The 13285-nt window shown below is 54.5% G+C and overlaps 4 protein-coding genes and 1 non-coding gene across 5 annotated transcripts; 2 read left to right on the plus strand and 3 right to left on the minus strand.

Moving 5' to 3' along the window:
* Positions 1–192: 192 nt before the first annotated feature.
* Positions 193–1565, plus strand: B0T26DRAFT_674888 (uncharacterized protein; the record flags this gene model as incomplete). The annotated part of the gene is made up of 2 exons (XM_060439758.1): positions 193–388; positions 451–1565. The coding sequence occupies 2 exons, from the start codon at positions 193–195 to the stop codon at positions 1563–1565; spliced, it is 1311 nt and encodes a 436-aa protein (XP_060299229.1).
* Positions 1566–5213: 3648 nt separating this feature from the next.
* On the minus strand, positions 5214–6628 carry B0T26DRAFT_706115 (uncharacterized protein). The gene is made up of 2 exons (XM_060441791.1): positions 5709–6628; positions 5214–5603 (listed from the first exon to the last, which is right to left on the minus strand). The coding sequence occupies exons 1-2, from the start codon at positions 6269–6271 to the stop codon at positions 5444–5446; spliced, it is 723 nt and encodes a 240-aa protein (XP_060299230.1). The 5' UTR covers positions 6272–6628; the 3' UTR covers positions 5214–5443.
* A 272-nt stretch (positions 6629–6900) lies between these two features.
* Positions 6901–9308, minus strand: B0T26DRAFT_740283 (P-loop containing nucleoside triphosphate hydrolase protein; the record flags this gene model as incomplete). Its single annotated transcript, XM_060443829.1, has 3 exons — positions 6901–7610; positions 7670–9235; positions 9272–9308. 3 exons carry the CDS (start codon positions 9306–9308, stop codon positions 6901–6903), a joined length of 2313 nt encoding a protein of 770 aa, XP_060299231.1.
* A 1445-nt stretch (positions 9309–10753) lies between these two features.
* Positions 10754–10825, plus strand: B0T26DRAFT_t97. Its single transcript has one exon. It is a non-coding gene; the product is annotated as a tRNA-Gly (tRNA).
* A 1013-nt stretch (positions 10826–11838) lies between these two features.
* B0T26DRAFT_640798 (CYTH-like domain-containing protein) lies at positions 11839–12477 on the minus strand (the record flags this gene model as incomplete). Its single annotated transcript, XM_060437268.1, has 1 exon — positions 11839–12477. One exon carries the CDS (start codon positions 12475–12477, stop codon positions 11839–11841), a length of 639 nt encoding a protein of 212 aa, XP_060299232.1.
* Positions 12478–13285: the final 808 nt, after the last annotated feature.

Genomic DNA, 13285 nt, shown 5'->3' on the forward strand with positions numbered 1-13285 from the left:
TTTAGCTCGTGTAACTGTGTTCCCTAGTCTTGCAGAACGCGTTGAAGCAAATGAGACCGAATCATGACTCTGGTATTTGTCAAGATGAATCCGCCCCTCCACTCTGTCAGGGGCCGATCACCTGGTCGGTTTACGACATGCCTGCGTAGGTAATCAATCCCTCTCGTTTTTCTCGTCGGTTCCTGTTATGCCATGTCCTATTCACAGTGCAAATCGCTCTTGGTTTTCTTTTACTATGTCTGGAACACGGCTGCTCTCGATCTTGTCCCAATCCCCGCTCAACATCCGTCCCTGCTACTCAAGCGTCAGGCAGACAACACGCAGGAGTCCGACGACGGCCTTGGGGTGGAACTGGTTGACTTCGAGAGCTTCTACTGGGGCGGCCATGGTAAGTCGGATTTTCATGCCATCTTTGATCTAACAATTAATCAGCTGCTGACCGATGTGCAGGAGGCGATAATCTCATCTACGCAAACCTGACGCTCCTCTATAAGGATGAGTTTGAGTCTATCATCAACATGGAGCGGTTTGACGGCCTTCTTCAGGCTGTCGCGTGTGAACAGCCCATGACTCTGGAGTTCAGGGACGAGCCGTCTTTCACCCAGGCCAGCACAATCTGGAACTGGGTCAACGACGATGTCAACAACACCTTCGTCATGGTGACCGAGAGGTGCGGCACCGGCGCAGATGTAGACCGCCAACCCTTTCTCGTCCGCAAGATAAAGTTTGATGTGCCAAGCTTTAAGGTGTTCCTCGATGCCGAGCCCAAGGACTGGATCGACGTGGCCAAGAACTACACGTTCCACATTGGCTACGCGCCAGCAGTCAATGCCACTCCTACTCTTGATCGCCGCGGTCCAGACTTTACCCTGAGTCTGGCGAGCAGCTTCAACAGGAACCTGTTCCACCAGAAGGTCTCGGGCTTGGACCTCTCGGTCGACTGCTCGCACTGCGGCACCACCGGGCGGTTGCTCGTTGACTTTGACCTCGACGTTGGCTGGAAGGGCCCCAAGCTCTCGATGAAGGTGAACCCGCAAGACGTGGCTGCCTTTGTCCAGCTGACCATGTCGGCCGAGGGGACGCTCTCCAAAGCCCTCCGCTGGGAAAAGACGCTGGTGTCGATCTCGATTGAGGGCATCAAGATCAATAAGATTGGCAAGATTGGTGCTTTCCTAGACATTGAGGTCGGCCTCAGTCTTGACGAGTGGACGGGCGAAGTTGAGACCAGCTTCGGGGCCCAGATGGCGCTCTCCAATGCTGCTGTCATTGACGTCAAAGTCTTTGACTTTGCTCACGGCAGGTTCTCTGGATGGGATCCGGCACTCACAGCCCTGCCATTTACACTCGGAGCCAAAGTAGCCGGCTCGGTGCAGCTCTACGCCCAGCCCTCAATATCACTCAGCGCCGAAGCCCTGAACCACGGCCTAGAGCTGAGCCTCGACCTTCGAATGCCCTATGTCGAAATCGACTTTGCCGCAGTTGCAAGCTCGAGCGGCGTGTGTAGGACGCAAAAGTCGGCCGGTGTTAATCTCGACGCATCGGCGGGGGTTGACCTGTCGGTTTAAGTGGCCAAGGCCGGAAACGAAGCAAACCCTCTTTGGGAGCAGACGCTATTCAACCAAGAATGGCCCCTATTTTCCCACTGCTACGCTTTTGGGCCCAATAATGCGAAGTCGGGAGGTGGTTCTGGGCCGTTGCCCAAGCCGCCTAAAAAGAACAAGACCAAAAAGCCCAAGCCTAAGCCCAAGACGTCCAAGAGGAGCAGTGACACACCAGTAAAGACGCCCACCAAGACAACACAAAAGGTTGAGACCACCAGTGGCACAATGAGGTCTAGCAAGGTCGGTTCAATGTCCAGGAGCGAGACCTTAACGACAACGACGTCTTCGACTTTGATGACAGCAACATCATCCAGGTCGACTCAGGGGACGACAATATCCAGTGACTCCACCAGCAAACCAGACACGACGACCACGCTCGTTTCATCAACGCTTACTACTACGGTGTCTGAGAGTGCCACGTCGAGCACGCTCGAGCTGCAGACTTCTAGTCAGTCCAGCCCTGAGCTGACAACGACTGACTCGACGGCGAGCACGACAAGATCGTTTCAGATATCATCTTTAGTCCAGATCATCGCTCCATCCCAGACCTCACTCCACACGTCATTTCAGACACCAATCCCAACATGGACGACGCAAATAACAACAGCAACACAAATAACAACAGCAACACAAGCACCAACGACAGAAACATCAACAACCCAAACATCAAACTCAAACATCACCTCCACAACCTCGGCTCTGCCCTCATCCTCGGCCTCAGTATGCCCAACACCCGGGTGCGACACATGCGATGACTCCGACGACAACTCGAGCATGCGCCGTTCGACGTCGAGGCGCGCGGCGTGGGGGTGGGCGGCGCACAGCAGCAGAAGCGCGCCAAGAAGAGCGTCAAACTCGTATGCGACGGCGCCGGATCCAGCGGCGCAGCCGTGGTGGACCTCGAGGCCGACGACTACCCAACAGCCAGCGACCAGGAGCGGTTGGGGGGCGCGGCGTTCCGGATCACGCCGTGGTTCCGCATCCGATCGCCCGACGACCTGGCCGACTACGGCATGGCGGGCGAGCCGCCCAGAAACGCCGCCGAGCAGTGCGGCTACGCAACCGAGCACGTCTACGAGGCCAGTTGGGCCGCGCAGTTCCTGCTCAGCCTGACACAGCAAGGCGGAAACGCGGGGCTGCTGACATGCGCGGAGCTCGGCGACATCTTCTTCGCCGACACGAGTGCCGCGCTCGGGGCTAGCGGCCGCACGACGTGGGGCGGCGAGCTCATGTCACGGCTCGGCTCGCTGCGCGGCTTGGTGGCGGCGACGTCGGTGATGCTGCATTTCTGAAGAACCGGCATCGCGACTGGCTTGTCGAGCACATCCAGGCGGGCAACAACCGCGTGTGGGATGGCTTCTCGGGGTGGGCGAACGTAACCATGTACAAGATCTTAAAGGACAACACGGCGGGAAGCAACCAGCAACGCTACGTGAGTTTTCTGGGGCTTCTAGCAGGGAAAAACAGGGAGCAGATTGCCGCGCAGATACCCGGGTTTGACGTGAGCGGACTAAAGAGGCTCTAGACCTCATATACAGTTCAGTTGTTGTTGAGCTGTAACTGGAAGTAACAATGTGGTTTTGCACTGTAGTTATCTGGAGCTCGACTAGTCTCGGGGGCAAGGCGCCTTTTTAATTTTGATTCGAAAGATTTCCCGAATCTGTTGAAGTCATTTTCATTTCGGTGACGAATCTACCATGTGAAAGGCAGAAGTCGCTCCAAAAGGAGACAAAGTCCCAGAGTAACTAGACAAAAGAAAAGAGATATCCCCTGAATTTACAGTCTGGAAGCTTCAACTAAGGCTATTTCAGCCAATATGGCCTGGTCACAAGGCAGAGAGAAAACTTATATCGAGCTCAGATTGCAATAGTCTCCCCAGTCACTGCTAACGTAAGTCAGGTGGTCTGCTTATGGAACACCCCTGGATTTGGAACAAGGTTTGTCATCAAGGACTTGCCGCTCGCCACCCAACTCACCTATTTCAATCGCTTGCAACTCGACCAATTCTACTTCAATACTTATCTTCTTTTCTCCATTCAATTGAGAAATGAAAGATGAAGCGATATACTCAGTTGGATTTGCAGAATGCGCTGGCAGAGTATGCAGAAACCGGCTTACTCCGTAGCTCTGCTGAAAATCACGGCATCCCCCCTACTACTCTCTTTAATCGGGTTCGTGGTTCCGAGCCAGCCTCCAAGGCCCAAATTCTTAATCAAAAGCTTTCTCCGGCTATGGAAGAACGCTTAACCGAATGGATTCTATTCCAAGGGTCGCTCGGTCACCCTCCAACCCACGCCCAAATTCGGAAACTAGCTAGAAGAATGCTCGAAGATAACGAGACCCTCGGAAAACGCTGGACTAGCCGGTTTTTGGCTAGAAATCCATCTATTTCTACAATTAGGCCTCGGAGAATCCATGCAAACCGTGCTGATCGAGCCTGTGAGGCCGTTATCCGGCCTTGGGTTGACTATTTGAAGCCTCCAGGCGTGGAGGCTATTCCAGCCAAGCATAGGTATAATATAGATGAAACTGGCATTGCTTCTGGCATTGGAGATAACGGCCTGGTTGTTGGATCTAAGGAAAGAAAGAAATTCCAGAAAAAGAAGAAAGGAGACCGAATTTGGACCTCGATTATCGAATGTATTTCCGCTGACGGCCGGTATTTGAACCCAGTCGTCATTTTCAAAGGTGGAAGCCTTCAACAACAATGGTATCCACGCGATTTACAGCCATTTAAGGGCTGGAAGTGGAAACCCACTGAAAACGGCTGGTCTGACGATGATACTACCGTCGCATGGCTCCGCAATATCTTTCTTCCAGAGACTCGGCCAGCTACCCCCTCGGAGAAGCGCCTCCTTATTTTAGATGGCCACGGTAGTCATACCACCGAAGAATTCATGTGGCTAGCCTTTTCTAATAACGTACAATTGTTATTTCTACCAGCCCACACCTCCCACGTTCTCCAGCCCCTGGATTTATCGGTTTTCGGCCCTCTAAAAGCCCGGTACAGAGCCAAGCATAACGAGGTTGTTTCCGGCTTCGACTGTTGCTGAAAAGAGGGCCTTCCTAGAATGCTACCGGCAAGCCAGGGTCTATGGAATGACTGAATCTAATATCAAAGCCGGCTGGAAAGCTACAGGCCTCTGGCCAGTCAGCCTCAGGAAGCCCCTAAGCAACGGCCTTGTTATTAAGAATTCTAACGGCGACGTTGGTCAACTGACCTCTACGGTTTCTATAGACCTTCAAGAGGTCCATAACCCCATTCTAAATAAGAATTCGGAGGGCCGGCCTATATGGTTTACCCCTAAAAAGCCGAAGGATTTCCGTATTCAGGGGCAGGTTTTTCTAGCCGGCCAGAAACGGACTGCCAACGACCGACTTTTCATACGCAAGGCCGCAAAAGCCTTCGATTACGTGGTTTTCCAACTAGCCAATACGGCGCATCAATTGGAGGCTGCAGAAAAAAGCCTAGAACGCACAAGAGGCCGAAAGAGAAGGAAGGTCCAAGTCGACCCTAATACGCAGTTCGCTGGAATTGAGGAGGTTCGTGCCTCACAGAGAGAGGCTGGCAGAGAGGACCTTAGTTATTCTGAAAGAGAAGAATCAGGAGAATCCGATACTGAAGACTTCATTATTGTAGCTAATTAATTGACAAAGTTGTTGGCAATTGAAGTTTGTGGTGTTGTGCGGGGTCCGATTCAGGGGCTGTTCCATAGGCAGGGGTGTTCCAAAAGTCCCCCACCTGACTTAATTAACCTACAAACCCTATACTGCAAGTCGTCATGGCTATCAGAAACTAGTCAACGTCACCAGAGTCACCCACCAACCAAGACAACGTCACGCTACGCAACAACCTGGCTTGGCCTGAACGTGACGTCGACGGGCGCGCACTTAATCTCCTCGTCGCTATAGATCTCGCCAATGGTCCAGTTCTGATTCACCGTCCTGGTATCGGTGCAGCTCAGCGTGAGGTTAGTTGAGCCGGACGCGGTGAACGACGCCCTAGATAATGAAGACACAACATGATTAATCAATCAATCAGCTTGCCCCTTTCTTCCCTCCCCAGACTGGATGTGCTATCTCAGGCATTATGATTGATGGACCTACTGCGTGTTCTTCTCGCGGCAGACGACCGTCTGATCAATGTCCAACTCGCCCGTCAGGGAATTAAAGCGGAAGCTCGCGGCGGCACCGGCGGGCGCCGTGGCCGGCAAGACGCATTTATACACAACAATCCCATAAAAAAAGCTGGATAGTTGGCTGCTGGATGCGGTGCAGGCGGCCGTGTACGACGGCACGGCATTGCTGGTCAGGTTGAAGCTGGCGTAGCCCCACGAGTTCTGGTGCGCCGGCGTCGAGAAGACGTACGACGCGTGGTAGTCGAAGCCGTGCACCGTCCATTGCAGCTTCAGCATGTCCTTCCAGCACTGGCCGTCGCGCGACGGTTTCGCGCCGCACCTGTCATCGCCATGGCCATCGCCATCGTGGCCGCGGTTGGCCACAGGGCCGGCGGCTGCCGCCAGAGACAGCAGCAGCGCGAGCGGAAGGAATGCAAGCATGTCTATTTTTGCTTTGCGTGAGAGCCTATAGACAGACACTTGGAAGCGCGGTTGTGCTTCTGCGGATCGGCGGGAGTTGTCTTGCTGTGCCACGGTCAACCTTACTCTCATCGGCTAGAAGTAGTCACAGCAGGAACAGGCAAGTGGCTTTATATCCAAACAGTCAGTCATCTGGCACACCCCGTCTTTCCGGAGTCAATACATCTTGGACAATGGTGTGGGTGTGCCACGTGCCGAAAGACATTCCGTGGGCTCGTGTTCCGAGTGTCACCTGTCATCGCGGCCTGCCATTGGGGCAGCGCGCGCTGTGCGATGGGAATCTCGTATTCAGTCCAGCCTAGCCACGCCCGCAGGCTAGCGTCCCTCCACTGAGAGCCGGCCGTTGCCTGTCAATTCGACCGCCCGTGAGGCATCCGGCGTCACCAGAGACGTGCGATGGACGGGGGGCAGCTCACAGACCCGCGATACGAGACAATGTTCGATAATTTAGACTGAACTAATTACGGAGTACATGTGGCTCGCGTATACGCTCAAAAGGAGATCGGTAGGAGCTTGTCCTCCGGGTACCCGCTACGGAGTAATGGCGGCCACATCCAAGCTCAGCACCATCTGACTGCCCCAGCAAACAATAGTAAGGTATCTCACAACGCCAGACAACACACGCCGGGCCCTAGCCCGAAATACCTCCAATAGACAAAGGGAAACCCCAAATCCAATTATACCAACGGCTGCGTCCCGTCTCAGTCATCGTACAGCGACGTGTCGTTGTCGCTCGTGCTCTTGCTGGCGTGCGGGCTGGTGACCTTGATGCCGTTCTCGAGGCGCGACAGCGTCATGTCGTAGCCCTTGTGGTCGCACCAGGTGCGGACCATCTTGACGGCCGTCTTGATCTCGCGGCCGTTGAGCTGCCACGCCGACAGCTCCTTGACGTCGTCTTCAGTCAGCTCCACGGCCGCCAGTGGTCCCTCGTCATCGGCACCGGCACAAAGGCTCTTGCCCGGCATGGCAACTGGAGGCGGTAGCCGGTCCAAGAACTTGCGCCACACAATGGTCCGCGCCTCGGGCGTCAGCGAGTTGAACAGCAGGTGCAGACTCACGCGGCTGCGGAAGGCCGAGTCGATGGTGCTGTACAGGTTGGTGGTCAAAAAGATGATGCCGCGGTAATACTCGAGCTCGCGCAGGAAGATGGAGACGAGCTCGTTGCGCGTAATGTCTGAGGGGTGTCGCTCAGCCATGAAGACATCGGCTTCGTCAAGCAGGATCACGGCGTTCCACTCGGTCGCCATCTCGAACACCCTCTTGATGTTGGCGCCCAGGATGGCCGGGTTTGTGCCGAGATCTTCGGCCTGCAGGTAGAAGAGCGGTCTATGCGTACGGTCCGCCACGGCCTCGGCCATCAGCGTCTTGCCCGTCCCTGGGGGACCGCTGAGCAGAATGATCAAACCCTCGCCTAGAGACAATGTCAGCGTGGCTGGAAAAATGCCGGAGTGTAAACAAAGCAAGACTCACCCTTCCCGGCAATGACATCCTGCATCGCCTTCGATCGCTTCTGGACCGCGACAGCTCCGTGGTTCTCAACAAACGACATGACCAGGTCCTTCTGCTGCTCGTCGTAGACGAGGTGGTCGTAGGCCTGGTCGTTCCACACCACCGGCGAGATGTCCTCGACGTAGAAGGCCACCCACAGCTTGTTTATAAGCGCATAACCCTCGATCAGCGGCAGCATATACATGAAGTGCGGTTCCTTGGCCTCGCAGGCGAGAAGTGTTTCCCGGTTGCGCCTCTGTGCCGCTTGCCCAATCCGTTTGGTCATGGACTTCTTGGCGCTGGTGCCGCCCGACGCCGCGTCCGTGGCTAGATTGCGGGCTGTGTGGTCCTCGTCCCCGTCGTCGCTATCGTGGTCGCCGTCGCCGAGAACGGGCAGCTGCTGCTTCTGCGTCTCGGGGTCGCCTCCCTCGCGTGACCCCAGCGCGAGGTGATGCTTGTTAAAGCCAACCACGTCGATGAGCACCCTGCCGTCAACATTGTGTTTCTGCATATCCTTCCCATCTTGATGCATGGCAATGCCCGTGTAGTTGACATAGGCCAGGCCCTGGTAGTCCAGCACCTTGCGCCCCCGCGCTGTCAACCGCGCCTCTACCTCGTCGGCTCCCTCGTGGAATTCGAGGGGGTACGCTGGCAGCTGAGTGATGAGCTTGTTGCCGGAAAACTCAGGCAACTTAATCTGGTAATCTTCCCACTGGAAGCCGCGGCCATTGAAGCGAAGTACCTTGCCCTCGATCTGCAGAAACTTCATAGTTCCGGCACAGTTGTAGGCCGTATCAGTAACTTTGCAGAGCAGCTCGCAGTTGTTGCCCCATGCGATGACGGTTGTGTTGCGAGGGAAAAAGGCCCAGGCCAGCTTGTATGAAACGAGCCCGCTGGCGCGGAGTTGCTCGAGCTTGGCCCGCGTGTCGGTAAAGATGTCATCGAGCAAGCGGATGAGAAGGAGTAGGAAGGGACGGAGGGCGTTGCTGGCGTCGTCATTGCCGAGTGCCCGGTAGGCGGCCAAAATATCTGGGTAGCCAAAATACAGCTTGGTGAAGGGGTGCTGGAAGCTCGCGTTCTCGTTTGCGTCTAGATGCACGTCCTGTTTCTTCAGAATGTTGCCGAGGGCGGCCAGGAGCAGCGGGTTCTGGATCTCAACCATGTGATAGCGCAGGCTGGAGCGGCCCGAGATGACGGGCTTATCCGTGTCCTTGACCTTGAACACTTTGATGGCAACACGGTCCTGAGCCTTGACAGCACTCTTACTCAGTTGCTTGGGCGGGTAGTCGACCCAGTCGTAGAAATCATCGTGGCTGTTGGGGCCCTCGTATAGCGTCTTCACCGAGACACTGGACCCTAGGTCGGCGTTCTTGCTTGGAACCGAGGACGCCAACGGGTTCTTGGAGGTTTTGTTCGTCTTGGACCTAGTCTTGGCAGTGTCGTCAAACTCGCCAGCCTTGGCAACCTCGGCCGACGAGAAATCGGACAGCGTCTTTTCGCCGCTCTTGCCGATGTTCTTGAGCTTGTAGCGCCATTTCCAGAGATTCTCTGAGATCTCATCACGGCCCACCATGTTGGCGATACGTCTTAGGCCTGTTTGACGTTCCTTGACCATTCGCATCGGGGCTGTAGGTTTAGAATCAGTGCTGGGGGGTTTGGCAAGGATCCAGTTGCGGAGGACCTCAGGGTCATCAAGATCCGGCGTCGGCGTCTAGGGCTCTACGCGATTCTCGAGACGAATCATGTGTGGTCAAAGGGTAGACAGTGTTAAGCAAGCAAGCAAGGATAGGATCGACAGACAGCGTCGACGACGATGTCTGCCACTAAGAATGGTTAGATATGTTGACGAACGAGAGCCGAGAAGGGGGGGAAGGGGAGCGGGACCAATATTATATAAACAGCCCCTGGATTGTAGGTACGCTGCGCATGGGTCGTGGTCATAGCGACAAAGTCCTGGACAAGGCAGGGATCTGTGTCCTGTCTGCCTGGCGCCGCGGTAGGACTCATCCGGGGAACCAGAGAGCGTGGTGGCTGTGGCTGCCTTGCCTTGGGAATTAGTGATGGTGGCTTGACAAGTGCAAACGTCTTGGATGTATTGTACAATACATATTACATGGATGAAATGCGCACTTCTTATCCGTAACTAGATACGGGAAAGGCTTTCGGGAAATCCAAGCCGGAGAAGAAGATTGTGCCAAGCACCTCAGTTAATAGACGTCAAATCCAACCTGAGATACCGTATCTCCGCGGCCTTCAACAGACCGAGGGTCGGATTCGGGGTACCTGGCCAGGCCTGGAGTGGATGACACAGGACCGCTGGTGGCTTTCGAGGCCTCGTTGGGCTAACGGGCGGAGCGGCATTGTCCCACGGTCCGCAGCGCAGCGGCTGCACCCCAGACGAGAGGCCCCCGCCGTAGGGGGTGGGGTGGTGCCCGGCTTGGTGGCCCTGTCAGTGCGCTAGAGGTCCCTGAACCGCTCGCTAGTGGCTGCCAAGCCACCACTGACGCCGTCCTGGTCGGCGCCGGAGGCCACCTGCAACTGACAGGCAACGGAGTGGAATGAATTGCTCATCTGCAGACGTGCTTACTGGAATGGGAACATGGGTTTTGCATCTAACAAGGGTTAAAGTCCTATGTTTGCCGGTTTTGGTGTTATTAGCTGACAGAACATGGAAGGCAATGCAGTGAAGAACCTTGGAGTTGAGGACTGACCGCAACAGAGCCCACTGATCCGCCCTGGCTCATGATTGGTGTTGCCATGACAGGATGCCTAGCAGGGCGCGAACCGGCGTGCCACAACTGGGATTGGTTTGCGCCGGAATATTGGCAAACAATACCGTTCTTGTTGATCTGGCTTGTCTTGCTTTGGGGATTGCCAGAGGCCTACAGCAACATTTAATTTGTCGTGTTAAGAAAAGCTTGCATGCTGCGGGGTGCGCCTTGGGTGCGTGAGGTTCAAAGTTTCCCTCGCACCCACCGGATCCACCCCCGCTGCTCAAATCCGACACCGCACATGATGCCATAGGCCAAATCTTTCTGCGATTTCACCATCTACCCGAGTACGATCGCGTCAATGGTCTAGTGGTTAGGATTCAACCCTTCCAAGGTTGAGGGGGGGGTTCGATTCCCTCTTGACGCATCCCTTTTTGCTCAACATCCACTCTGGGTTAATTGTTCTCTGGGTCAGTGAAACCACTGCTCGGGAGCCAATTTTTTAGTTGCATCTTCTGATGCTCTCGTCCGACTTGACACTATCCCACCCTCTATGAACGCCGCCAAGAGTTAACAATTGGACTTTCCGGTAACTGCTTCCACGGTACCATCACCAGCGAGTGCATCAAAAGAGGCATATTATTTATTATCCGCTAGTATTGTCGGGTTATTCAACCTCAAGAAGACGTATACTTATTATATCGGACATGCCATGCCCTTAATATCCGTCTTGTGCCGTGATTGGCTAATAACTTGTCGATCTTAAACACCACGATCGGTTTGCAACATGAACAATCATAAGCATAACCCGGTCTGAACGACCTCCTTCTGCTCAGGTATTAAAGGAAAGAAACCGGTCACTCCTAATACTCATGCAGAAGCAAGTTCCCTGAATAGCCATTCAACAACAGCCTCTCAAAATAGAGTTGGAAAGATGCAACTGAAACAGGAACAAGGAGACGCAGACGGTTGGCTTGGGCACCAGCGGGGGGCTGACTGGACATCTGTGGCAAAGAGACAACATTGGATTTCCATCGGCAGTCCAGGCCCCGAGACCCACGCCCTGAAAGCACAAGCTTGTGGTCAGCGGCGAGGGGAACCACGGTAAGCCTCAAGTAGCCCTTGTAATGTAACTTCTTTATAGTGAGTCTGACAGGTAGCCATGGTCCCGATCTTCTAATTCCCTTTTGCTCGGCCGCGGGATCCTGTACTAGATTTTGATCATGCCCCATCAAATACTGAGAAATACGGTTGTCAAAGAGGACAGAAATGTGCTTCTCTTCCCTGCGCCTATGAAGATGAATAGGTTTACGCTGTTGAATGCTAATTAATTAATTAGAGAAGAAATTAACATATAATATTTAGACTCTTGTTACAGAGCCTTAGCCTCGGTTAGTATTCCATCCGTGGATCCGCCGCTATATTCAACACTCAGCTGAATTACGGGACCGAGGCCCGCATCCGCTCAAAGTAGGCCATGAGTTTCCCAGTGGGATGGCCCGGCGCAAAGGCCCACGAGTAGCGCTTCATAAACGCGACTATCCTGTTGTCCATCTCCTCCATCGTTGCCTTTTTCTGCACCTCGCTCATCGGCTCGCCGCCCAGAACCTGCTGCAGCTCGACCTCGCCGACCTCGTGGCCAAAATCCATGGAGTCGAGGACAATGAGGAACTCGCTGTCGGCCACCCACGCCTCGCGCCGCGTCGAGAAGGTCGCCATGGGGAGGAGGCCGAAGCAGTCGGCCTCGGTTCCCTGAATGCCCGCGAGGCGCCTCACGCACGCTGCGATGTCGCGGGCGTCGTCTAGCTCCTCAAAGCGCGAGTTTTTGAAGTCGCCGCCAAGTCGGAGCTTGGCCTGCCACTTGCCGTCCCGGTTCCTGACCCAGGCGCCGGCCGCCGAGAGCACGTCAGAGCGGTCGTAGTACGAGTCCTGGATGGTCTTGGCAGGGAGCCTCGACAGGCTCCGAAAGGGGGGTGTGCCGCCATGCTGCGTTAGTTCGCGGACTGCGATGGTGCGGAACTTTCTCTCTACTTCGAGAACGCACGACGCCAACGGCTTCGGTGCCAGTCGAGACGCCATTGCCTTTGGCCACACAGCAGTAGTCGATCTAGAGGAGTCTACTAGCAGGAAAATGCAGCCAAGACTGTATGCGTAGAAAAATGAGAATGAGTCCTATGATCGCTCGGTCACTGGGTGAGTTTTGAGTCTAGTGAGTGGTAGTGATACCTAACTCACGTAATTAATACTGGTTGGGGCGTTTTCTGTCTCAAGATACTGGCCGCAGCGAGACCTCAAGTTATAAGCCGAGCATTCGGGAATAAGATACATGGGGACCTATGTGATTGTGAGAAACGGCGGTCGTCTGTTTGTTTGTATTCATGGGAGGAAGCTTTTTTTCTTCTTTTTTTACATAAAAGGGAACAACAGAAAAATGAAGCAAAACGGTTGGCAGGCAACGAACTTCGGGATGTTTAATCATCGACAAACCATTAGATGAGCGCGGGCCAGAATCCCGAGTTTGGCAGAGAGCAATGGGATGGCGTCCGTGGTAGCTGAGGTGGATCTGGATCAAATTAGTCGACGGCATCCCAAGTCAAACGGGCACTCGTTGCCATGGAATCAACGCACGGACAGCTTCCCACACACGTGACAGCAACACCTAATCCGGAACAACCAGGGCGAGTTACATGAACGTGGCGTAAGGGGTCGGCCGATGGTGCTGATCTGCTTCTCTGGGCCTCGGCATCCGAACTTCTTGTCATCACACATCATCACTAGCCAAAGAGGGATCGAGTTTCAGGGCCCAAGTCAAGTAGCTGGCAATTTATGTTCATTGGGAACTTTTATACAGACAAATTCGTAAAATAAGAAGAGTAAGTCGTCCCAG

Source organism: Lasiosphaeria miniovina (assembly GCF_030549165.1).
Source record: "Lasiosphaeria miniovina strain SMH2392-1A chromosome Unknown B0T26scaffold_3, whole genome shotgun sequence".
Classification (NCBI taxonomy): domain Eukaryota; kingdom Fungi; phylum Ascomycota; class Sordariomycetes; order Sordariales; family Lasiosphaeriaceae; genus Lasiosphaeria; species Lasiosphaeria miniovina.

Bases quoted from the DNA above. Each gene is read 5' to 3' on its own strand.
- B0T26DRAFT_706115 (XM_060441791.1), bottom strand. From the start codon at position 6,271: ATGAGAGTAAGGTTGACCGTGGCACAGCAAGACAACTCCCGCCGATCC. The intron at 5,604-5,708 runs GTAGGTCCATCA...TTCATTATCTAG, and splicing joins TGCCGCGAGAAGAACACGCA to GGCGTCGTTCACCGCGTCCG.